Source organism: Lathyrus oleraceus, chromosome 4, assembly GCF_024323335.1.
Source record: "Lathyrus oleraceus cultivar Zhongwan6 chromosome 4, CAAS_Psat_ZW6_1.0, whole genome shotgun sequence".
Taxonomy (NCBI): domain Eukaryota; kingdom Viridiplantae; phylum Streptophyta; class Magnoliopsida; order Fabales; family Fabaceae; genus Lathyrus; species Lathyrus oleraceus.
In genome coordinates this window covers 500,444,175-500,468,974 of record NC_066582.1, presented here as the reverse complement: position 1 = coordinate 500,468,974, position 24,800 = coordinate 500,444,175, and the positions used below count along the sequence as shown (strand labels likewise).

Below are 24,800 nucleotides of genomic sequence, written 5' to 3'. Positions count from 1 at the left end.
GATGGTTGAATAATATTCAAGTTCAGGTAAGGGCACATTACACAAGAGGAAAACATATGATACCTGTAGCCTAACAAATGCCTCTCTGCGCTTTGAATCCTCTCCAAGTGACCACTGGAACTTCAAGTATGCAAGCATTACTTGAGGTGGGCCATGATATCGGACATTTTCAGGAGTTATTTCAGGGTCATACTGTGATCCAGAAATAAATTGAGTATAGTACACATGTGAGAGTGAACATAAGATAAAAACCATCAGACAAGGTCCACATTACAAACCTGTAGAAGTTTAACTAAAGTAGATCTTGCTTGGTTAATGCGCCCACTTTTTCTGCAAAGGGAAGCAAATTTTAGCCATGTTTCAATGTCTTCCCCAGGTGGCAGCACAAGTGTTCTAACAGCCAAAAGTGCCTGCCAAACCTGCCAAAAAATCATCACAAAGTCAGAGGAAGGAAATCAAAAACCCAGATTTGTAAAATGTTATTACACAGATAAATGTTGGGTTGCAGAAGCTCAAAACAAACTTAAGTAGGTTGCAGATTTGAAACTGAATATGGGACATCGCAGCCCTCTGCACCATTGCAGAACTACTGCAACATCCCATTTTAGATCCATTGGTGCTACAATGGCGGGATTTCTGAGGTTAATTCCAGCTGCAAGGCTTCGAAGATTGAAATCTATGATGTTTCGTTAAATAAAATCTACTAAAATAAGCAAATATTTATTCTGGCATCTTAAAAAAATAAAATCCTTTTCTATCCACACTTAAATCGACCTGCTTCAAGCAACTTAAAGAGTCATTGGTCTCCCAACACTCATCACACACACAAAGTCCCTATCCTGCTACAACTTCGATCCAGTAGCCCACTCCAGTTTCAGTATACATCCAGCAGCTCACACCTGCTTTGTGAAGCTTCTTGCTGTGTCTGGCCTCTGAATTCTCTTTCTCGATATCACTTTCTCATCCACTGTTTTGTTTAGCATTGACTTAATGTTACTAGTTATGTTTTAGAGTGTTAATAATAATTGTCAACCTATGGAAAGTCATTAATTAATACCACTCATCACCATAACCTCAATAATGTGACCTAGCATAAACAATTTCCCTTGGTTTTCAATGAAACAACAAAATAATAGATGGATCCATTAAAAGTCTCAAAAGATGCTAATTACATTCATCTGAATTTTACCCATAAATAATATTTAAGCATACATATTAATTTCCATGGAGAAAATCTGTTTACCTCAACATTGCTCTTGGCTCCTTCTATACGCTGAGTCCACATGTTACGAATAAGAGCCCGTCGCTCTTCAGCAACTCTGTCTCCAATAGGAAGTGTACAGTAATCAATCACCTGGGAGAATAAAAGATTTTCCCAAGTTATAGTCAATTATTACATTAAGTGGTAACACTCAAAGTTAAGACTTCTGAATGCTAACCTCTTCTAGTTCAGATAGCTGCTGAACACGAACCATATTGCTGTAAGCCCGCTCATAGCTCTCCAAAACCTTGAGGCACAAACAAATCGAGATGGAAATGATTGTGCAGAAAAATTAGCTTCATTTGTCACTGTAAAATCTAGGTTTACTTGGTGGGATGTCATTCCTAGCCTTATTGCACGGTTTCTTGTGTCGTTTACCTTACTATAAGTTTTGTTTTAATTTTTTTGTTTTTTGGTTTATGCCACTCCATGCCATTGTGATTTTGCTCGTTTTTAATAATGCTTTGGTTTGATGTAGATGATCGGTAGGCTCTAAGGTGCCCCACAGTTGGGATTTCAAACTCGTTGTGATGACTTTGCACGCAAATCAAATTTTATCAAAAATAAAATAAAATAAAACGGGAACTCAAGATACTATAATTTATTTGAATAATGAACATAAGCCGTACAAGGTTTCAGCATCAAAGTCAAATTGCTGAAAGCTCATGCACCTCCGATTCAAGGGAAATTTGTCCAAAAAAGCTGTTATTGGTAGAATGCTCAAGAATGTTTTTTTTTGTAACAGTTGTATGGTGATTGTAGATTATACAAAATATGGCACATTAAGTCGCGTATTTGCAAAAAAAATCATTTACCCTTTCCAAAAAAAGAGATAAAAGTTTCAATTTAAACTTCTTGATACACAATGATAACACACTAAATGACTGAGGCACAGTATCCAATAAGACTACACAATTGAAGAAATTCAAATAATTAATGCTAAAGAATTAATCCTGAAGGAGCAATTTAATAAAGCACACTCACCAAAGCAGCAAGCTCTGTTGCCAGACATTTTCTAGCTCTTTCAACATACTCCCGTGCTTCATCATACTGCCATATAGATCAGAATCACTGCAAGTGAAATTGGAAAAAGAAAAAAAAAACAAGAGAAGAAGATATCTTCAAAAAATTAAATACCTTTCCTCTGCGAACTGATAGAACAACCCTGAAGAAGGTGCCATTACTACTTCCGTCACTGCTAGAAGCATTATTTCCTGCAGTTCGAATTTTTGTTTCGTCGCCATCATCTAACCGAGACACATATTCAGCCATTTGGTCCCATTCTCCCATGTTCCAAGCAGCATTAGCAGCCTTAGCCAAAAACCAAAAGTATCAGAAGCATACTAGCACAAGCAGTGGAAAATGTCCATCACACATAAACAAAGAACAAACCCCACCATTGGTGCTATTTCAAGACGAGTTACTGCATCAGCTGGGGTCCAATATTCCTTACATAGATCACTTAACTCTTCCCATCGAGCTAATGCAGCAAGGCATCTCATCCTACCTGCAATACAAGATTCCGGCTCACAATTATTCAAAACAAATAACGGAAGTTGTTTCCCACTAGGTGAGGTAAGCTACAAGATTAAAAAAAATCATAATATCGTACCAAAAATCTTGTTTGGAGATAAACCTAATTAAAATCTTTATTATTCTTGCATGGTTCACAAATAAAATTTACCAGTCCTCCTCTTACAAAGAGAGATATTTTATTGATGTTGATATATGTGTAAATAATATATTATTTAGAATATTATGTATTAAAGTTGTATTTGTGTAGTTGGACTTTGCTTAGAGTCTCACATTGCTTAGGTTTTCAGACTGTTGAGTGTATAAATGTGAAGGCAACCTCACCCTTTGAGCAACTTTTGGGGATAAGAACCAAGTACATTTAACATGGTATCTGAGTTGGTTAAAAGTGGGAATTGGACCCAGGCACACGCTAGGCGTGAGGGTGGGTATTGAAGTTGTATTTGTGTTGTTGGAGTTTGTTTGGAGACCCACATTGCTTAGGTTCTCGGGGTATTGAATGCATAAATGTGTGAGGCCAACCTCACCTTTTGAACTAACTTATGGGGATGAGATCCAAGCACATTTGACATTAAGTAATTAGGATAGTCACGATATCTTAGGTATTATGTAATTAAGGTTGTGATCGTGTATTAACTTTCTCATAGACTATATAACAAAATCTTCATGGTGTAGTTTAAACACATGAATTCACCATATAATGCCTTCGTTTTCTCTCATTCAACCTAATATACAGACCCTAAAGAAAGGCAGCCCTAAAAATGTGCTTGGTTGATAATAATTTGGTAGGATATTCCGTGTGGTTACGATCTTATGTCTTATGATCTTACCACCTCACCTTTTGAACTAACTTATGGGGATGAGATCCAAGCACATTAAACATTAAGTAATTAGGATAGTCACGATATCTTAGGTATTATGTAATTAAGGTTGTGATCGTGTATTGACTTTCTCATAGACTATATAACATAATCTTCATGGTGTAGTTTAAACACATGAATTCACCATATAATGCCTTTGTTTTCTCTCATACAATGTGATATACAGACCCTAAAGAAAGGCAGCCCTAAAAATGTGCTTGGTTGATAATAATTGGGTAGGATATTCCATATGGTTACGATCTTATGTCTTATGATCTTACCACCCTCTCCCGACCTTATGTAAGATCTCGATCTTGACAACCTTGCTTCCACTCACCCTTGAAGATAATAAACTGAAAAGGAGTTGGGACAAGTCACCCAACAATACAACTTCAACTAGGTATCACGTCGCGAAAGAACAATTTCACATATTATTCTTATGTACTTATTCTGATGTACCCCACAAGAAACGAAGAGAAGCAGATGCAACCAATATTACTTTCCGTGGAAGCAAGTTCGTATAGGTAGGGAGTCTATTCAGTAACAACTACCAAGAAAACACAATCACCCATTTTATAGGCAAATTTGAGTGGTTAATTTATTAGCTGTAGGGATTGAACTTTGTTCCTCCTTCATAAAGAATTCCTCCCTCGTTATTTGTAAGAAACAACACTTCAAGTTTAAAAAACGAACAGACTAGAGTATCTATCAGAGTTTCTCAGACCAACACACACATACTACTCTATTTAAAAACAAGTCAGACCTTATTGCATATGAACTGTCCATACTTCAAGATCAAAGGGAACTCGCATAACATGCAATAAATATTACCTTAATTCTCAGAGATTGCAGTATCCCATAACTACAGCTTATTAGGTACCATAACATGCCCAAAAAATGTGCATGTTGAAGCACATTGAAATAACTCAATAAGAAAGTTAGAATGAAACTGAAGTCAAGGTTACCGACCTAAAGCGGTGTCCAACACAAGTTGTGCACTTGTTACTTGAGATGCCTTTGCAGTATATGCCTTGAGAGCATCATCCCATCGCTGCAGTTTCTCATACCTAATGTATATATACTATAAGTAACTAGTATTCTTAATAGCATTCCAAGAGATATAGACCAACATTACCATGACTCCTTAAGTTGAAATTCTAGATGTTGTTGAGCATAGGTCAATACTCCAACTGCGGCCTACAAAAGCAAATGTTTGATTGAAATGCAGAGATAGCAAAGTCAAAACTACGATAGTAGCAGCCAACTGTTAAACTTGACAAGAAATCAATTTTTAAAATAAACCTCGTGTTGGTGCAATTGGTTGTTTATATGAATAAGAGCTTCAACTACAGAAACTGGATTAGCATCCATCTTGGTGCAACGAGCTCCTTCAAATTCCATTTCTTTATAGTGCAAGGCCTTTGCAAATGCACGACACTGAATGTCATACATAAAAGAGTAATATCACATGAAAAAGATGAGGGAAAGTCAGAAAAATATCCAACATAACAGGGTTAAAAAGTACAAAAGAAAAACATGTGTTGAAGGGTGTGCATACATCACATGCACGCACACAAAAACACACCCAAAGACATCTAATAAAAAAAGGGGAAGAACCTTCTCCGCAAGAGCACCCAGAAGGCGAATGTCAATAGGAAGAGGTTTCTCATCATGTTCCATGAACTCAGCCTACAGATATAATTAACAAAAGCAAGTGAGTGTAAATTCCAAAAGTAGAAAAATGTCAGTCTTAGTCTCTCTCCATGCATTTTCAAAATCAATATTAGTAACTTATGAAATGTCTAACTAATGCTTCCCAAAAACCAAAACTGGAAAAATATAATTTCCAACAAACCACAAATTTGTCTTAATAAATGCTTGAAAAAAGATCTCTCAAGGATCAAAATATTCAATTTATTTTCTAAACAACAGCTATCAATAAACAACAACGACAACAAATGGTAAATTAGTGAGATCCATTTATCACTTGTGTCTGGATAAATGGAGGATAGATAAATGGAGAAAAGTAAAGCCAGACTTGAAGTATATGGATCAAACAAAACCGTAGTATTCAATCATTGATAAAATTCTCAATAAAGTAGCATACAAATCTAAGACTTTCCAACCATTTCATGAAGACTCTATTGGTCTCCCACTAACTCTAACTATAAGATCATCAACCTCTACTCCATCTAATCCACTTTTAAGACTTATATTGGTTTATTACATAGCTGAATAATCCTATGTGAGATTAACCATCTGTTTCTCAACAGATAAGTACTATCCCTCTTTCTTTCTAATGTGATTACTTTTCATCCTTCCCTTGTATGTGCATTCAAGGGTTGCAAGACTCTCATGTGTACAGTACCGCATTTACAGGCCTAGTAACTCACATCTGACACCAACCATCCGTCCCGAACGCCGATACTGCAGAGTAACATTATCGTTAGTGAAAGTGACAATACAACGTTAAACGACTGAGAGATAGTAGATTAAATGGACAATTAGGTATATAGAGAACATAAGTAACAGTGAGAGAAGATAAAATTTGAAAAATACCAATCCCTTCGGACTGGGTTTGAGAACCATTGGCAAAAGTTATAGTAGATAAGAAACCAGAGATAAAGAGGGAAGAGAAAAAACTTTTATTATCGGTAACATGATCAGACGCACCAGAATCAAGGACCCAAGCGCCAAGAGAAGCTAATTAAGAGAGGCATACAGATGAATTACCAATGTGTGCAATCGAAGCAGTAGAACTAGAGTTCTGATTATTCTGACACCACCTGGTGAAATCATTGTAGCTTGGCGTAGAACTCTGAGAAGAAGGTGAGGTTTGAAGAGTGGTTGGAGGATCAATTTAAGATGCATTCACTTGGCATGGAGGTCTGCCACGCAGTTTCAGCAATGGTCAATAAGTATGTCCAAGCCAGTTACAATGTTCACACATGGGACGAGGTTTGGAGTTGGATGACCTTTCTTGAATGCGATTCTGATTGTTGTTAGGTGACGCTCGAAAGAGCAACAGTATCACCAGGTGCAGGGGCAGCAATAGATGGAGGGAGACCGCTCCAAAAGCATGAGGTGTAGCCAAGCGCAATAGTTGTTCACTAACTGCATCACAGTTAGGAACAGTAGAGACTAATAAAATTTGGTTACGAACAGAATCGAGTTCTGGTGGTAGTCCGATAAGTCTTATGATCATGAAAAACTTATTTTGTTATTCGGTATGAGTTGTTGCATCTTTTATGAAAGGGATTAGGGTTGCAAAATTTGCTCTCAAGGCATCAAGCTTACTCAGATAGGCTTGCATATCATATTCTCCAATTTTAAAGAATTGAGATTGAGGATGACACTATATAGACAATGAACATCGTTGGAGAAGACTTTCTTGATCTTTTTCCAATCCTCATACAAGTGGAGAATGCTTGGTATTGTGCTTGGAGATTAGGTGTTGTAGAAAACCATATTACAGTGCACAGAGAGGCACCCGTTTTTGTTCCATTTAGCGAGTTTGACGATGGGAACATCAGCCCATATGATGTAATTGGATGTCCCGGTTAGTTTTTCACACGGGATAAGCGGAGCTTTGGTAAACGAGACAGAATCGGTGTCTCCCATGGCTTAAAACAAACAAAATAGAGTGAAATCGGGGGTTTTGAATTGGAGCACAGTTATCCGTGAGTCAAAATGAAAAATTGAGACCGGATCTGGGACAGGTGGAGGAAGGCGAGTGGGGCGGTGTAGAAAACACCGAGATCGGCCGGCGGATGCGATGTCATGTGCGGGTGTGGTGACGGCGCGTAAGGCCCACGTGCGGATACAAGTGCAAAGCATATGGCCGCCTGGGGCGGTTTCTGGTGGTGAAAATTTTGGGACCAGCCAGATCGGAGGAGCGATTCTGCCAATAGGGTCGAGGCCGCCGGGAACAATAGCAATGGCGGCAGCAGTGTGATGGTTACCGGAGAAATTTGAAAAGTGATGCCGGAAAACCGGTGATGACACGGTTTGCAAAAAAATTCCCATCGAAAGACAATGGATCAACCGGGTAAAACACAGCGAAAGGTCGTCTCTTAGTAGGCTCTAGATACCAAATTGAAATATGAAAAACCTAGAGACATTACTCAAACCGAGTGACTGAATAGCACTACAGGAGATGCATTATATAGTAAAGTATATATAGTAAAGTATATAGGTCATCGTATTAATTACATTGAGAATATGCTAAAGTATACCATATTCTATTCTAGAACACACTATGGAATACTCCATAGAATATTCTCTTCATATATATATATATATATATATATATATATATATATATATATATATATATATATATATATATATATATATATATATATATATATATATATATATATATAATTAAGGAGAAAATTATTACATTGAAAAATAAAAGGACATAATGGAATTTTCTAGAATTGTCTAGAAAACAGTAAAATAGGGAAATAAATATTGATGTATTTTCCAACAAAAACCAATGAAGAAATAGCAACACTGTCATTTAAGATTCAAAATAATTACAAAGATAAGAAACTATACCAAATTGAGAAGAGTCGCCAATATTTCCGGAGGAATATGTGGAGAAGAAAATGCCATTTCCAGATTTCGAACCATATGTCTCTGAGTGGCCTCATTCAACTGTGCCCAACAGCTGACAAATCCAGCCGCAAACAATTCCCTCCCAATAAAAGGCTGTAAAACAAAGTGAAAATGATAATCAGATAGGAAAAAGAAGACATCCATACTCCAATGAATAATACAAATATCCAATGAAACCTGCAACTGAGCAAGCCTAGCACAGGTTCGTAGGGCTGGAGAAGGAGATTCCTTTAGAAGTTGAATGCTAAAATGTCTCATCCATTCTGCCCAATCTTCCCTGGTACTTCGCTGAGAAGCTTCCCCAGCAGATCGCAATCGACTATCATTAACCTGTACCAAAGTTTCCAAGCCATCAATAAAAAATGAATTTGGTACTAAATAATTTAGAGATGTTTAAGAAAACCAGAAGTTGTTTTATATTTGTTTTCCGGAATGAGAATCCACTTTTTTTTAAGTTATAAAAACTGAGTTTTGTAAAGAAGCTACTAAAAACAGCTTCTCATTCGAAGAAGATTTTAGATTTTTTTATTTTGATTTTTTAAATAAATTGTAGCAAACAAGCTAAAACTATCAAAAACGCCGTAACAGACGGACTCTTACTCACACTCCAAACCAAAGTTCAATCTAATTTCAAAGGTATCCTCTAATATGCAGTTCTTCATTAAGAAAACAGTGCAAATTACAATTACAATACATTCAGCCAATAATTTGTTGCAGATCCTCCTTGAGATTTTAAAAAAAACAAAAAGTGTTTTATCTATTGAAATGAGACCCGCCTCGCACATGGTTCTATGTCTCTTACAAGTCAAGAGTAAGATGATTGTTCTTTATCGTTTTCTTCCTTTAATACTTTTCCGCCCAATACATGAATTTCATTCTTCAAGGTTTTTTAACACTCTACAGGGTCAGCTGCTCCAGGTTGTACAACTCAAAGTGTCACCACCCTCCTTAGAATTTTGGGGAAGGTTAAACCCAACTTCACCGATAGCTTGAATCACGCACCCAAATGAGAGGTTCATGTCAGCCATTCCCTGATTTGAGATGGCGGCCATGTTAAGAAAGCTTTCCCTAATTTGAGATGCACCATTGCACATAAAAACTCAAGAAAACAGTGGTGGGCCTTCATAAAGGTGCAGTGACATAGTCCATCACATGGCCTTGGGCTTGATTAACCCAGAACAGAACCAATCCTATTTCAGAGGAGGCCACGAAATAGTGTTTATGCCTTATGACAGGAACTTGAGTGTTATGAAGTACCCAAATCCAACATTGAGTAGTATGGAATGCTCGGCGGAGAATGTAAGTAGCTTGGTACCTCCCCTTTGATAGTTGGGAAGGAAGGGTTCCCCAAGTGATTAGATGCTTGTCAATTGGTGTTGGAATTTCCGCCCTCATTGCAGACCGCCTCTAACACCTAAATTGCAGCATATGACTTGCCTTCATAGCAGCCTCCAACACCTTCATTGTGTTGGGTTTGAAGGGGGGTGTATATATTCTCGCATTACTTAGTGATATGGAAAAGTGTTGTACAATGCAGCTTTCGGGACATCGCCTCAGGGCGGCCCTGTAATAGGAACTTAGTATTTAAGTCCAACATTGAGCAATATGGGATGCTCGCACGAGTATTTAAGTGATTTAGGTCTTCCCGCTGGCATAGAACAGTGACAATGGTCAACCACCGAGAATGACTTTGGGCTTGAATAATCCGAAAGAGAAACAGGTCCTTTTCAAAGGAGACCATAAAATAGTGTCTATGCTCTATGACAAGAACTTGAGTGTTATGTACCCAAATCCAACATTGAGTAGTATGGGATTCTCGGTGGAGTACGCAAGTACTTGGTCCTTCCCCTTTGATAGTTAGCAAGATAGGGTTTCCCAAGTGATTAGATACTTATCAATTGGGAGTTAGTTTCTGGTGACTTAGAAAAGGGCTGTGAACATTGGGGCAGGCCGGAAAGGATAGGTAAAGTGTTTTACAATGCAACTTTTGGGACAGCTCTTAGGGGCAGCCCTATAATAAAAACTTAGATATTATGGGGTGCCAAGTCCAACCGAGAAAATCCTGGAAACGAACTATAATAGATAAGTTCCTCACAAGAAGCCAAATGAGAAAAGAAAGGAAAAAAACTATAATTAAAATGGATGTGGGATTCAATCTCCCAGACCAATCTTCTTAAAAATCACTTGTAGCAATAATATAAAGGGAGACTTCAATCGGATTATTATCAGATAGCTAGAAGATAGTAACATTGATACACTTCCTACCTTTGTTCCCGAGACTCGATAAGACAAGAAAAGGATGAAGCTGTTATCTAAATCTGCTGAAAGAACTTCCGATATGAGTGAAGTTAAGGATTTTGCTTGGGCAATTGAATTGTTTTGAAGAAGGTGATTTAGATAACAAAGCCATGGATGCATAAGAGGAACTGATCCATATTGAGGTCAAAAGGAGCCTAATTCAAAATTATGGATTCTTTTAGTTGTATATGCCAATCCAGAGTTAGATCTATTATATTTACTCTAAAAATGAAAACCATGATGATAATTCAAAGTTTCTATTCTTTCTCTCCCCTCCCTAGGATTAGAAGTCCAGTTTTAAAATAAACAAGGTTCGTAATTAAACAGGGTTTGATGTTATTCCATAAATCTTCGACGATACATTGTCTCTGCCAATGTTAGCTTCTTTGAGTCCCGTCCTTTCTTTCCTTCTACTTCTAAAGCCCAATAATTATGGTCAATCACAATCTTTCTCTCTAGAAGTTATAATTATTTCTATTGCACTGACAACTATCTTTAACCACGCACCTGTCTCTATCCCTACACCAGCCCTCCGCACCTATCAACGAGGCCATATCCACCAACCGCTCCTCAAGACTCATGCATTACTCTGACAGATTCTCAACCTTCACATCAAACACAATAACTACCCATTGCTCGGCGTAAATGTTACAGGTCATCTCGAAATCCTAATCCTATTTATGGTTGTCATTTGGATTATCATAGATTATCTACATTTGTGGTTTCCTTGGATTCAATGTCTATTCCCAAACTACATGTGAAGCTATGTCAGGCCCTGGATGGCTACAGGCTTTGATCGATGAAATGGTTGATTTACACTCCAGTGATATTTAGGATTGGTTCCTCTACCCGATGGAAAAACTAAAGTGGGTTGTCGATGGGTCTATACAATTAAAATTGGCCATGATGGAAATATTGGTTTGCCTTTTTTTTTGCCTTGGTTGCTCCATCAACTAGACATCAAAAATGCTTTCCTACATGGTGAACATGGCATAACCCCTAAGATTCAGTGTTAGTGGTACTTCTCACCTCGTTTGTCGGCTTCGTTGATATCTTTATGGCTTGAAACAATCTTTGTTTGCTTGGTTTGGCTGGTTTAGCATTATGCTCCAAGAGTGTGGTATGACTAGATGTGAAGATGATTACTCAGTCTTCTTGTTGCATTCTTCACCAACCACTTGCCTTTACCTATAGGTCTATGTCGATGACATCACCATCACTGGTAAGGATAAGGTTGGCATTCAGCAATTGAAACAACATTTGTCTCTACACTTCCAGACTAAAGATTTAGGACCGCTAAAATACTTTTTGGGGATTGAAGTTGCTCAAACAAAGACTGGTGTGGATACTACTCGGCAAAAATATGCTTTTGACATACTATAGGAAACTGGCTTGCTTGATTGTTGGCCTACTCACACTCTTATGATCCTAAGATCATGTTACTATCAAGTCAAGGGGAGCCACTGAAAGACCCTGGTAGTCAACGTTTAGTTGGCAAACTTGATTACCTCACAGTGACTCCACCAGACATTACATTTATTGTCATGTGGTTAGCAAATTTCTAAATGCTCTATGTTATGACCATTTGAACGTTGTGATTTGCATTCTTAAGTATATAAAGAGTGTGTCAGGTAAAGGATTACTTTATGAAAACAAGAGTAACACCTAAGTCGTGGATTATTCAGATGTTGATTGGGCAGGCCCACTATAAGATAAAAGGTCTACTTCAGGATATTGACTTCTCATTGGAGGAAATTTGATCTCTTGACGCAACAAGAAACAAAGTTGCAGAGTCTAGTGCAGAAGCACAATATCGTGCTATGGCAGCAACAACATGTGAACTCACGTGGCTAAAACAATTACTCCAACAACTCAAATTAGGAGACGTCATGGCAATGAAAATAATTTATGACAACCAAGTTGCACTTTATATTGCCTCCCATCCGGTTTTTCATAAAAGAACTAAGCACAAAGAGATCAATTCCCACATTGTATGAGATAAGGTTCTTTCAGGAGAAATAATAACTGATTTTGCAAGTTCAAGTGATCAATTGGCTGACATATTTACTAAATCCCTTAGAGGACCTGAGATTGAATCATTTGTAACAAGCTTTGCATATGACATGTATGCTCTAGCTTCAAGAGGAGTGTTAAAATTAATTAAGATAGTAGACACTCTAACTTTGATTGTTAGTATTCCTATACTATACAACTTTTTAGGTTAGTGCTTACTGCTTATTCATTAATCTGCTTATTCATTAATCTCCAATGTATTTATTGTAGGACTATTATAAATACAAGTAGTGTGATCTAACTAAAGACACACAATTTACATATTTTTCAGTAATTTAAATAATGATGATAATTCAAAGTCTCTATACTTCCTTTTCCCTCCCTATCCTAAACCATATAACTTCAACAAAGGGTTAGCATTTCAAAAACCAACTTTCTTAGATCAGTTTAAATCTTCATTTCAAAGCCAGTGGAAGTAAGTTCAATGATAAAAGAATAAAAAATTTACGAGTCATCACAAGAGCACACCTGATGTCCCTTGAGTTTGTGAGAATCAGATCCAGCTTCATAAGGATCATTCTCTGCATCATCTAGCGGATCACTAATAACCTCAACAGGAAGTCGACGGTTCAGTCTTTGAGTAGCTGTGGTCCCAAGGATTAGTGGCTCACGTCTCTGCAAACGGCCTTCAATTTCCTCAAACTCCTTGTGCTGTTGTCATATATTACTTTTAGAATTCTTAAGACATTAGGGGTGAAACAAGGGGAAAAACTCAGGAAAAAAAGCAACCTGCAATTGATATTTCCGAAGAAGTTTGTTTATTGATGGTATAAAAATCTTGAAATCCTCGCCAAGTGCATGAGCCAAACAACAAAGTGCATCAACAGCATCCTTTCGGAGCTCATCATTTTTCCTGTAAATTAGAAATACAATCAATGAACATCACAAAATCAGCTAACAGAATGTAACAAAGGATAAGATCAGAATTCCAAGATTATAAACCTCCTTTATAAGCCCCTAATTATTCTAAACATAAACACATAATTAGTAAAATGTACCCGCTCCTAATAATGATAGAAATAGAGAATTCAGTTAGAATCAGATCAGAATTTCATATTATATTCATTGTTTACTAAATGAGTACATAGTTCTCTTTATATAAAGATAGGAAAGGAGTAACTAACTGACAGCTCACTGACAGCTCAGCAGAGTTAGTTACAGATTTAGTAATTAGAAAATAATACAAACTAGGTATTTTCTAACTATCTCTAACATTCCTCCTTAGAAATGGAAGGTGTGTGAAGCAAGTTATGTTTGTCAAACACAAGCTTATCTCGCAGAGGTGGAAACTTCACAGTAGATAAAGATCTGGTGAGAGCATCAGCCCATTGGTCCTGGGCAGGCACATGAGCTACAACCAAGCTCTTGTTTAACACCTTTTCTCTTACAAAGAATATATCCAGCTCAATGTGTTTGGTCCTGTTGTGAAGGATGGGATTGTGAGCAAGTGTATTTGTGCTAAGATTGTCACACAAAATCTTAGGGGTTTGAAACTTGCAGTGGAATTCATGGAGAAGAGATTGAACCCAAAGCATTTATGCAGCAAGGTTAGCTAGGCTTCTATATTCAGCTTCCGCGCTAGATCTGGCCACTAATGGTTGTTTCTTTGACCACCAAGAGATAAGATTTGAGCCTAGAAACACACATGTTGACCTTTTGTCATCAGGATTTGATGCCCAGTCAGCAACACAGAATCCTAGAAGAGACAAAGGTTGATGAAGAGGAGCAACTTGAATTAGTAGACCATAGTGCATGGTACCACTGAGATACCTGAGAATTCTTTTTACTGCTTTCCAATGTTCCTCCAAAGGATTAGATAAAAACTGGCACACTTTATTAACCGAAAAGGAGATTTCAGGTCTGGTTAAAGTAGCATACTGCAATGCACCAACAACTGAGGGAAACTGGGTGGGATCAGGGACTGCATCAGACCCAACTCTGGAAAGTTTGATTCTAGAGACCATTGGTGTGGGCATCCTTTGGCAGAAGACATGTTAACTTTGGTCAGCAAGTCATGCACATACTTGGCTTGGGAGAGGAGCAAGGAGCCATTGGGTAAGTGAGTGACTTCAATCCCCAAGAAATAGTCTAACTTGCCTAACTGTTTAAGAGCAAATTTGACATTGAGGTTTTTGATTTAAAGTATCAATAAAAGATACAGAATTCCCAGTTATGATTATATCATCAACATACACCAAGACCATAATGGAGAGGTTGTTAGTGTGAAGTAGAAATAGACTAGGATCACACTCGCTGGCTTGAAAGCCATGACCATATAAAGCTTTGTTCAACCTGCAAACAAGAGCCCTATCTGAAACCTCAAAGCCAGGAGGTTGGTGCATGTAAACTTCTTCCTCAAGGATGCCATTGAGAATGGCATTGTTGACATCAATCTATTGAATAGGTCACCTGTTTGTGACTGCAACTAGTGTGACAGTGACCGGCTTCACAACAGGGGAAAATGTCTCAGTAAAATCACTGCCAGCCTGCTGAAGAAACCCCTTGGCAACAAGCCAGGCCTTGTACTTGTCAATGGAACCATCAGGGTTTTCCTTCACTCTAAAAACCCACTTGCAACCAATGGCCTTTTTAGTAGCAGATGGAGACACCAATGTGTAAGTCTGATTCTTCAAAAGTGTCTGATACTCATCTTTCATAGACTGAAACCAATGAGGAGCAGCCAAGGCATGACTTACAGAGGTAGGTTCCATGGGGTGAGTGGAAGGGTAGGATTGAGTCTAGGTTGAATGATATCATTTTTGGCCCTAGTTTGCATAGAGTGGACATTGAGGAGATAGATGGTAGGCTCAGAGATATGAGCAGGAGCAGGTAAGGGACTGATAGAGGAGGGAGGAGAGAGTTGGAGTTTCAGGTGAGGAAGAAGGTGAGATAGTGCTGGCTTCAGATATATCAGAGAAGGCAGAAACAGGGGAGAGAGATGATATAGGTGAGGTGGGCAAGGATGTGTCATGTGAAGCAGAATTGTTAGAGGGAGAAGGAAGATGAGGGCTAGGGCTTATTAGAGTTATATCTTAGGATATGAAAAATCAGCACTATAGAATAATTAAGACCAGCCTTAATTTAATAGAATAAGAAAAGTTCAGCACTATAGAATAATTAAGGTCATCCTTAAATGTAGAGCTTGAATGATTCAACTCTTGAATGTTCAACTCCTCTTGTATAAATAGAGCATCATGCTCCATTCCAATAATATACATAAAAACAAACAGAATTAGTTTCTCTCTTTTCTCTTTTAGCTTTCTATCTCTTCTCTCTCATATCTCACTCTAATATGGTATCATAGAGCTTCGGTTCTATCCATGGCAGCGACTCCGGTAACTACAGCTCCGGCCACCGCAACATCTATGTCATTCCAACTCAAAATCACAGAAAAACTTGATGAGAAGAATTTCCTACTTTGGCGCCAACAAGTAGATCCTTTCGTTAACGCGAATAATCTTCAAAACTACCTTTACCTTCGTGACATACCGAATCAATATCTAACTGATGAAGATCGTGAAGCTGCTCGTGAGAATCCTGCGTATCGCACCTGGATTACGCAAGATCAGTGGCTTATGACGTGGCTTCAATCCACGCTTTCACCTTCGATTCTTTCACGTGTTCTTGGATGCGTTCATTCCTACGAGCTCTGGGAACGTATTCTTGCGCATTTTCAAAAGCTTACACGTGCGAAAGCAAGACAACTACGAGCGGAACTTAGATCTACAACACTTGAAGACAAATCTGTTGGTGATTACCTGGTTCGCATCAAAGTTCTTGTTGACGCGCTTGCTTCAGTCGGAGATCCAATTCCAGATCAGCAGCACATTGATGTGATTCTTGAAGGTCTTCCTCAAGACTTTGCCTCTGTTATTTCAGTCATTGAAAGCAAGTTTGATTCAGTAGAACTTGAAGAAGTTGAAGCTCTTCTTCTTGCTCATGAGATGAGATTCAACAAGTATAAGGAACACTCTCAAATGGAGGTGGCTGCCACAGTGAATCTCACTCAAGCTAATTCTCAACCTGAAACTGATAACTCCAATAACAAGAACAGTGAACAAGCTGTGAATTCAACCTTTAATCCAACCTATTCAAGAGGAGGTCGTGCATCTGGCCGTGGTGGTGGACGCGGCCGTGGGAGAGGTAGGTTCAGCAACATTCAATGTCAAGTTTGCTTCAAATATGGTCACCTTGCTGCTAACTGCTATCACAGGTTCAATCAACAGTTTCAACCTAACATACCTGCTGATTTTCAAACAATGAACCTACAAAATTTCTACAATCCGTATCAACCAATTGGTGGACCTCAGTTTGCTCAGCCCATGGTTAACACTTGGTCACGCCCAAACTCTCAACCAAGACTTGCTCCTCTCCCTGTTCCTCAATCACAGATCACTCCCAATGCTATGACTGCTAACACAGCTTCAGTTCCAAGCAGTGCCTGGTTCCCAGACTCAGGAGCTTCTTATCATGTTACCAATGCCTCTCAAAACATACAGCAGACCACACCTTTTGAAGGTCCTGATCAGATCTTCATTGGTAATGGTCAAGGTTTGCACATTCACTCTTCAGGATCTTCTTATTTTCCCTCTCATTCTAAACCCAACACTCCATTAGCTCTTCATAATTTACTGCTTGTTCCTTCTATTACAAAGAACCTGATAAGTGTCAGCAAATTCTGTCTTGATAATAAAGTTTTCTTTGAGTTTCATGCTGATATGTGTTATGTCAAATCTCAGGCTACCAATGAAATTCTGCTCCAAGGTCGTGTAGGAAGTGATGGCCTGTACCAATTTTCCCACCTTCAGCTTCTTAAGTCTCCTTCAACAAGTCAAGTCTCATGTCTCACCTTAGACTCTAATGCTCCTGTTTCAAGATCTGATTCCAGCACTAGTGATAAGGTTTCAGTTTCTAATCAAAATGTATCAGCTAATAACTCATATAATTCTCAACATACTTGGCATTTACGCCTTGGTCATCCAAATCCTAATACTATGAGACTTGTTTTAGCTCAATGTAATATTCCTTATTCTAATAAAGCTGAATCGGTCTTTTGTTCTGCCTGTTGTATGGGAAAGGCACATAGGCTGCACTCCCCTCAATCACAAACTCAATATCACTCTCCTCTTGAATTAATTTTCAGTGACCTATGGGGTCCTCCCCAGTCAAATCCTCTCAAAACTTTACCTACTACATCACCTTTGTTGATGCATACACTAGATTTACTTGGATCTATTTGCTCAAAAATAAATCTGAAGCCTTAACTATCTTTAAACAATTCAAAGTCATGGCTGAATTACAATTTGGATTTCCTATTAAATCTGTCCAAACTGATTGGGGTGGTGAATTTCGCCCATTTACAAAATTTCTTTCTGATCTTGGCATTATTCATCGTCTAATTTGCCCTCACACTCATCACCAAAATGGTGTAGTGGAGAGGAAGCATAGACACATTGTTGATCTTGGTTTAACTCTCTTGAGTCATGCCTCTTTACCTCTCAAATTTTGGGATCATGCCTTTTTAACTGCTGTCTACCTAATAAATAGGTTACCAACCATGTCTCTCAATCAACATATACCATATGCTGTCCTTTTCAATCAAAATCCTGATTATAAATTCCTCAAAGTCTTTGGGTGTGCTTGTTTTCCTCTCCTTCGCCCATACAACTCTCAGAAATTTGATTTTAGATCCCATGAATGCCTTTTTCTAGGGTACTCTACAGCTCACAAAGGTTACAAATGTCTCTCCCCAAGTGGTAGAATATTCATCTCTAAAGATGTTCTTTTCAATGAGTCCAAATTTTCTTACAATGATATTTTCTCTCCTAATGTTTCTCTCCCCTCATCAACCATTCCATCCTCTTCTTCATCTAAAGTAACCCTTAACACACAAGCTCTCCCTAATGTTTTTCCCGTTCCTACTGCTTCCACTACCTCACACTCCTCTTCTTCTTCTCAATTCAATTCCAGCCACACACCTACTGCCTCTGTGTCAGCCAACCCTATAACCCAAACAGCCAGCACTAATCCTACTCCTTCACCCTCTTCAAATGCCAACAATCAGCCCACTACTACCACTTCACCATCCTCCTCCTCTATTTCTACTCCTAGGGATCCTAACCTTCAACCTCTCCCCACCAATACTCATCCTATGACTACTAGAACTAAATCTGGTGTACCCTTACCTCGTCTAAATCCTTCCATTTTTCTTGTCAATTCTGAGCCTAAGAGTGTTAAAACTGCTCTCCAAGATCCTAAGTGGTTTGCTGCTATGCAAGATGAGTATGGTGCCTTGATAAGGAACAACACTTGGTCTTTGGTACCACTGCCTGCTAACAGGAAAGCAATAGGCTGCAAGTGGGTTTTTCGTGTAAAGGAAAATGCTGATGGGACAGTAAATAAGTACAAAGCTAGGCTTGTTGCTAAGGGGTTCCATCAAGTCCATGGATTTGACTTTAATGAAACTTTCTCCCCTGTTATTAAACCGGTCACAATTAGAATTATTTTGACTCTTGCTCTTACTTATAATTGGCCTCTACAGCAATTGGATATAAACAATGCCTTTTTGAATGGCATTCTTGAAGAGGAGGTCTATATGATGCAACCCCCTGGATTTACTGCCCCTAATTCATCTCTGGTTTGTCACTTGCACAAGGCCTTGTATGGCCTCAAACAGGCCCCAAGGCAATGGTTTGAAAGACTGAAAACCACTCTTTTATCCTTTGGATTTCTGAACAGCAAGTGTGATACTTCATTGTTCATCTACAAGCATCACAGTGCTGTCATTTATATGCTAGTTTATGTTGATGATATAATCATCACAGGAAACTCTCCTCCTCTCATCAAGCAAATTACTCAACAACTAAATCATGTGTTTTCTCTCAAACAACTTGGTGACTTGGATTATTTTCTGGGCCTTGAGGTGAAGAAACTGTCCAATGGTAATCTCCTTCTCACTCAATCTAAGTGCCTAAGGGACTTGCTAATCAAAACTGATATGGAGAATTCCAATCCAGTTGCTACTCCTATGGCATCCACCACCAAACTCATCAAAACAGGGTCTGCTGCCTTGTCTGATGCCTCTCACTACAGGTCCATTGTAGGGGCCCTGCAGTATGCAACAATTACACGCCCAAAAATCTGCTATGCTGTTAACAAAGTATGTCAGTTCATGGCACACCCCTTGGAGTCCCATTGGCTAGCTGTCAAGCGTATTCTACGCTACCTAAAAGGCACTATCACCTCGGGTTTATTGTTCACTCCTGCCTCCACTGTTCCGTTCTCTCTGCAGGCCTACTGTGATGCTGACTGGGCTGCTGACCCAGATGATAGAAGATCCACCTCTGGGTCAGCTGTGTACTTAGGCTCTAATTTGATCTCTTGGTGGTCTAAAAAGCAAACTGTTGTTGCTCGTTCTAGTGCCGAGGCAGAATATCGCAGCTTGGCGCACACCACAACTGAAGTTTTATGGGTTCAAACTTTGCTAGCTGAACTAAAAATTCCCTTGACAACTCCAGCCATCTATTGTGACAACCAGAGCACAGTTGCTATGGCTCATAACCCTGTTCTTCATGCGAGAACAAAGCATATGGAAATTGATCTCTTTTTTGTAAGAGAAAAGGTCCTTAATAAGTCTCTCACTGTCTGCCACATTCCTGGTGTTGACCAGACGGCTGACATCCTCACCAAGCCTCTCTCAAGTTCAAGATTTATGGAGCTCAGCAGCAAGCTCAACCTGTCTGCCTCAAGTCAGCCTTTGCAGCCACCTTGAGCTTGTGGGGGAGTATTAGAGTTATATCTTAGGATATGAAAAATCAGCACTATAGAATAATTAAGACCAGCCTTAATTTAATAGAATAAGAAAAGTTCAGCACTATAGAATAATTAAGGTCATCCTTAAATGTAGAGCTTGAATGATTCAACTCTTGAATGTTCAACTCCTCTTGTATAAATAGAGCATCATGCTCCATTCCAATAATATACATAAAAACAAACAGAATTAGTTTCTCTCTTTTCTCTTTTAGCTTTCTATCTCTTCTCTCTCATATCTCACTCTAATAGGGCTAGAGCTAGACACGATGGCAGCAGTTTGACCGGTAGCATTGAGAGAGGGAGCAGGGCTGATATGATGAAGAGGAAGAGGTGAGGAAGATATTGCTGGCATGAACCAGGTACTGGAAGTAGGAGGGCTAGACTGAGGTGAGACAGAGTTGGGAAATAACTCTGAATAAGGAAACCTGGATTCATGAAACAGGACATCTTTGGAGATGTAGATGTGTCCATCAGAAGTAAGACACTTGTTCCCTTTATGAGTAGTGGAATAGTCTAAGAAAATGCACTCTTGTAATCTAAATGCAGCGACAAATTTCTGAAGTTTGTGGCCACAAATAACTCCATCAATTTGCTGCTTCCATTGTTTGATGTTCTTGTCATCAAGTTTCACAGAGATGAGATGCAAAAGTTTGACATGAGGGAAACGAACCCTCAGTGGTGAATGGAGAACGATTCTCCATGGATGCAGATTACAGGATCAAAAAAGAAGCTCTGATACCATAATTGAAATAGAGAATTCAGTTAGAATCAGATCAGAATTTCATATTCTATTTATTGTTACTAAAATGAGTACATAGTTCTCTTTTTATAGAGATACGAAAGGAGTAACTAACTGACAGCTCACTGACAGATCAGCAGAGTTAGTTACAGGTTTAGTAATTAGAAAATAATACAGACCAAGTATTTTCTAACTCTCTAACAAATAATATAATAATTTTCCACTAAGGTTCCTAATAATTTCCCACTAACCACTCAAAATAATAAAATAGCAGTTACAAAACATAAGAGCTCTAACAATCTGCAAGATATGGCATAAATTTCTCAACAATCGTAATCATTACAGACGTTTAGAAACATAAATTTCCTTAACTATATTTTTAAGTTTTAAACATCTAGTCGAAAGAATTGAAAGGTTAAAGGACAATGTGTACGACAATATATTTTGAAGTTTTAGAATTTGCAGACTCACCCATCCAAAACTAACTTCAAGTGATGAACAAGGGCGGATATGTGACCAGTGACCTGATGACAAAAGGGAAAAGGATCGAATATCAGACTAGGACAATAGATATCAAACACGAATTCAATTTAAAAATACTGGGTGAGTAGAAGCAAGTAACCAACCTGCACACGAGGGATCAATCTTATTAAAGTTTTAATTGCAGCACGTCTTATGTTAACTGAGGTATCCACTTTAAACAACCTAATAAGAGCAGGTAGAAGTAGATGCATATGCTCATCCAAAGTCCCTGAATAACCAGGAAGAATATTGTCAGTTTGCCATTTCTAACAGTGTTATGGTGGAACGCCAAAAATCCACTATGTGAAATAGAATATAATGTTGCAGGCTAACAGCAAAAACCACATAACAGTTGAAATAAGTCTATCATATATAAATTATATATAAAAAAAAGGTTCACTGCATACAAATAAAAAAGGGGATGGAGGCAGAGCACAGTTTATTATGAAAATAAGTCATGTTCAGACATGGATTTTTTATTCTTTTAAAAAAACACTAAAATTATATTATTTCGGCCATTGCCGCTACATCAGCTAGCAGACACTGGAATAGTGGCCACTATTTGACAACACTGCTTCTGGCCAGGGCAACCACTTAATCTATAATTTCATTTTAGACTTAAATATCTAAATGGTCCCTGCAAATATCAAGAACTTTGGTTTTAGTCAGTAAAAATATTATTTTGTTTTTAGTCCTTGAAAATATACAAATTATTACTATTGGTCTTTGATGTTTTGTTTTAGTCACTAAAATTTATTCTATTGGAATTAGTCCCTGTAATATGTAAAAGATATGATTTTAGTCCTTCAAAATAAAGACAAACTAATATTACATATATCAATTTCAATAAAAACATATTTTACAGAGATTAAAACTAAACAACAAGGTCAAAAACAAATTGTAGTATATTTGCAATAACTAAACAAACAAACAAAATTACAGAACTAAATTCAAGACTCTTCATACTTGCAGGGACTAAAAGCATATACAAACCTTCATTTCATATTAGTAAGAGCAGTATTACCCCCATGAAGCTAAAAATATAAAACTTCTTTTACCATTGGTAGCACCCTTTCTTGTCTTTTGAATTTCAGGTTTATATTTTAAACATTTACAGGCCACATACACCATTCCATTAGCAATTTAAATAGATTAGTAACAGTGTGTGATTTACACTGTAAGTTTAAGAATGTGATTGGTTGAGTTGGATATGCAAGATAAGTTGCACATAATGAAAAGTGGTAGCTTGATTTAGCACTTGAATAAAAGTACGCAGTATGCTAGAGAAAAGAAAACAGACCACCAAAAGTTTCTAGGGTGTGGAGAATATCAAGAACATAAGTGTAATCATTGCACCGTTCTGCATCACTGATTATCTGAATACATCTCGGCAGAATAACCGGTAGATATGTCCTAAATTCATCATTAAGAGCCAAGCAAAGTTGTTCTACCAGGTGAAGTACCTGCAACGTTGATGAAGGAAAATGTAAAAATAATCTTAAACCACAAGGTATCTCTTGGTTTATTCTACCAAATTTATAGAAGCTGCATTACGAACCGGATAGCCAAGAGAAGGACGAGTTGGTGCTGGAAGAGAGAATGCTAACCATAATTCTGAAACCAAAGAAAACAAATCTTGCAGATATTTTCGAATGTGCTGCACAATAACATCATAATTAGGCCAGTGAGCAGGAAAAAAAAGTGATCATAAAAGATATTACATTCAATTTGAAGACATTAAAGTCTACCTGGCGCACAATTGACACCAGAGTTCCAAGCTTCCATGTTATAAAGTCCTTCAAACTATCTTCACATGTACGAACAGTGTGAAAGAGATCAGGCAAAACCTACAAGAAGGAAGGGGGAAAGCCATGGTAGAATCAACAAAAACTATATCCATCACCCAAAGTATCCCATGTTCAGAAACAAATTCTTAGGCCCCAAGAAAAATTCCAAATAAAAACAACATGAAGATCCAACCAAAATTTAAGCTTAAGGACTAACCTTTGGCAAGTATGGAACACAGCCTAGTCCCATTGACTGACCTCACAAACAAAATTTCAATCATATTAGCAGTGACTATCCATAATAATATATGAATTTTTAAATCAAAAAATCAACCAATCAAAAAGAACACTTAATAGTTCATTAGTTTCTAAAATTAGATTATGATAAAGAAATCAAACTAATAAGATTGATTTAAATAGTATTTATACAGAACACCTTTTATGTACAAAAGTATTTACATGATACAAGATTAATCCCTATTTGCTACTTTCCTAAATTAAAGCTATGTTACAACCATACAAATCTCAACCCGCACAGTCGACTTGTAAGGTAACGATTACCCAAGTCTCATCATAAGAACTACATATGGCATATCTACAGTCGATGTGAAACTTTTAAGAGTCTCTAAAATCTATTTAGGGTTTCCTCCAAAGAAGGTTCAAGCTCATATCCTCCCAAAATTTTAAGTACGCCACTAGTTCTGTCTAAATTTCAGTTACATCAATATATGTAGAGGGAGAGAAATAAACTAAACAGAACAAAGTCAACAGTCACTTTGTCTTATTTACCCTTTTAGAGAAGAGAACAAATAAGGATTTAAATCCTTCTGAGCCCAAAAAATTCAAGAGGGAAGAAAGAAGAAAGAAAATACATGGTGCCTCTTTCATGCTTGTATACCTTGAATATGAACATCAGAGACCCAACCACCTTTAAGTGGTAACTAGCAAGTGATGGGTCCCTCAAAATCCGCATGAGAGAATTAATCGCAACCTTAAATGAAACATAAACATTATAAGTATGAATCAATATAAGCAAATTACTAACATGGAATAGTAATAATACGCTACCGTGGAATAATGGTCATCTGATGAAGCAAAAGAAGGCCACAAGTCCATGGGAGATTCATCGATAGACTGAATCTGTTGATTTGAATCAGAAGCAGGGCGTGTAACTTCTCCATGAGGCCCTGGAAGTGCTTTTTGATTTCGCTTATGCAAATGAGGATCCAAAGCACCCATTATGCCAAGAACCTGGCAGAAACCAATTATAATTTAATTACCAATTTGTACCC

The 24,800-nt window shown here is 37.9% G+C and overlaps 1 protein-coding gene across 2 annotated transcripts in view; it reads right to left on the bottom strand.

Annotated features, from left to right (window-relative positions):
* LOC127076842 (serine/threonine-protein kinase TOR) overlaps nucleotides 1–24,800 on the bottom strand; it is a 53,275-nt gene that overhangs the window by 14,167 nt on the left and 14,308 nt on the right. For both annotated transcript variants that reach the window (XM_051018632.1, XM_051018633.1), the window contains exons 17-39: nucleotides 24,577–24,759; nucleotides 24,407–24,499; nucleotides 23,726–23,761; nucleotides 23,470–23,568; nucleotides 23,280–23,378; nucleotides 23,022–23,184; nucleotides 21,826–21,950; nucleotides 21,671–21,723; nucleotides 13,378–13,501; nucleotides 13,117–13,299; nucleotides 8,455–8,607; nucleotides 8,218–8,370; nucleotides 5,272–5,343; nucleotides 4,957–5,091; nucleotides 4,790–4,851; nucleotides 4,624–4,721; nucleotides 2,659–2,768; nucleotides 2,399–2,572; nucleotides 2,246–2,311; nucleotides 1,440–1,508; nucleotides 1,244–1,354; nucleotides 279–419; nucleotides 64–192 (exon numbers count right to left, since the gene is read on the bottom strand). In XM_051018632.1, coding sequence (XP_050874589.1) covers nucleotides 64–192; nucleotides 279–419; nucleotides 1,244–1,354; nucleotides 1,440–1,508; nucleotides 2,246–2,311; nucleotides 2,399–2,572; nucleotides 2,659–2,768; nucleotides 4,624–4,721; nucleotides 4,790–4,851; nucleotides 4,957–5,091; nucleotides 5,272–5,343; nucleotides 8,218–8,370; nucleotides 8,455–8,607; nucleotides 13,117–13,299; nucleotides 13,378–13,501; nucleotides 21,671–21,723; nucleotides 21,826–21,950; nucleotides 23,022–23,184; nucleotides 23,280–23,378; nucleotides 23,470–23,568; nucleotides 23,726–23,761; nucleotides 24,407–24,499; nucleotides 24,577–24,759 — 2,631 coding nt within the window. The remainder of the gene's footprint in view (nucleotides 1–63; nucleotides 193–278; nucleotides 420–1,243; nucleotides 1,355–1,439; nucleotides 1,509–2,245; nucleotides 2,312–2,398; nucleotides 2,573–2,658; nucleotides 2,769–4,623; nucleotides 4,722–4,789; nucleotides 4,852–4,956; nucleotides 5,092–5,271; nucleotides 5,344–8,217; nucleotides 8,371–8,454; nucleotides 8,608–13,116; nucleotides 13,300–13,377; nucleotides 13,502–21,670; nucleotides 21,724–21,825; nucleotides 21,951–23,021; nucleotides 23,185–23,279; nucleotides 23,379–23,469; nucleotides 23,569–23,725; nucleotides 23,762–24,406; nucleotides 24,500–24,576; nucleotides 24,760–24,800) is intronic.